This window comes from Leptonychotes weddellii, chromosome 2 (assembly GCF_054177405.1).
Source record: "Leptonychotes weddellii isolate Sample4059 chromosome 2, ASM5417740v2, whole genome shotgun sequence".
Lineage (NCBI taxonomy): Eukaryota > Metazoa > Chordata > Mammalia > Carnivora > Phocidae > Leptonychotes > Leptonychotes weddellii.
The window spans coordinates 145,746,442-145,748,066 of NC_138370.1; the positions used below are offsets into that span (position 1 = coordinate 145,746,442).

General features: G+C 42.6%; 1 protein-coding gene across 1 annotated transcript; it reads left to right on the forward strand.

The window, feature by feature from the left end:
* The first annotated feature begins 684 nt into the window (after positions 1-684).
* Positions 685-1,377, forward strand: LOC145720207 (bublin coiled-coil protein). Its single transcript, XM_081812436.1, has one exon. The coding sequence runs from the start codon at positions 801-803 to the stop codon at positions 1,050-1,052; it is 252 nt and encodes an 83-aa protein (XP_081668562.1). The 5' UTR covers positions 685-800; the 3' UTR covers positions 1,053-1,377.
* The last annotated feature ends 248 nt before the right edge of the window (positions 1,378-1,625 follow it).

Sequence of the window (1,625 nt, forward strand, 5' to 3'; positions counted from 1 at the left end):
ATCTGTTGGGCTAATCATCCATTAAAAGAAGCTAGTATTAACTAGTCTTATTGCCATAATCATTTCACAATATATGTAAGTTAAACCATTATACTGTACAGCTTAAACTTATGCAGTAAAGTATGTCAATAATATCTCAATAAAAGTGAAAAGAAAGGAATCTGGGTTAAATTAATCAGAGTCTCTCCTGGGCTTGATCTCTCAATGTAACATGGGAAATTCCTTAAATCAGAATTTTATAAACCCAACAAAAAGATTTCTTTTTTTTAAATAGCAACCATTATCATGTTTCTGTTGCTAAATATATATATATATATATATTTAGTACAGGATTCATCTGAAATAAAAGTATACAATGTAATCCTTTAAAAAAAGACAAAGAAAAAGACAAAGAAAAAAGAAAACAAGATAGTAATGCACAGCATGATGGACCATTGAAGAACTGATAAGGCAAGAAGTTAAAAACCTAGATAATGGGATCCTAAGACCTTAACAAAATCAAGTCTTATTCCTCCAAAGACTTAAAGAATTAAAGTTATACCTGGATCAAAAAGTTGAAAATTAAATAATTCAGAAAAATCATAACCCTAATCAAAAGTTGTCTAGAAGGAGGAAAAAGAATTCTAAAAAGGGATTTAAGATTTATATATATATATAAAAAAAAGGCGTTCCGCCGCGGCGTTCCACTCTTCCGGCCTCGCGTTCCATCCGGCGCCTCCACCTTCCGCCCGGCGCCGGCTGTCGGCGCGAGGGTCGCTGGGTTCTACCGACGTGCCGCCTTCGCGGCGCCCGAGCCCGCAATGTCGGGCCCCAACGGTGACCTGGGCGTGCCGGTGGAGGCGGGCGCGGAAGGCGAGGACGACGGCTTCGGGGAAGCAGAATATGCTGCCATCAACTCCATGTTGGACCAGATCAACTCCTGTCTAGACCACCTAGAGGAGAAGAACGACCACCTCCATGCCCGCCTCCAGGAGCTGCTTGAGTCCAACCGGCAGACACGCCTTGAGTTCCAGCAGCAGCTCGGGGAGGCCCCTAGTGATGCCAGTCCCTAGGTTCTGGGAGCCCCCAACCAGCCCAAACCCTGCCTCCCTGGGCTGGGCTCTGGCCTGAGCACTCACCACCTGGCTTAGATACCTTCTCAAGGGCTGGCCTACAGGTCCCCTGGTGGGGTCTGCCTGCCTCAAGTCACCCTTCCGGTACTCCCCTTGGCATGCCTGGGCCAGCCCCCACTACCCGACATCCCCTCCTGGGGTCAGACGTGGGCCCACGACCCACCCACCTAGCCTGCCTGCCCAGTTCCGGGGCACTCCCCACTCTGCCCAGGCCTTGAGCGTCCATATTAAACGGGTCTCCAATAAAAAAAAAAAAAAAAAAAAAGATTTATATATATATGAAAAATGTTCTTAAAGATGTTTTTTGAATAAATAAATGATCTAAATAATATGATAATAAAGCAAGGCACCTCAGTTTCCCCTTACCACTAAAAAATAGTCCCATATTTTTCCTTATTTTTATTTAATTTTATTTTTACTTTACTTCTCATATACTTTACTCTTTTCCCCTGAAAGGACATTATGATAAAAAAAAAAAAACACTAAAAAGGAAAAAAATAAATTAATATATAT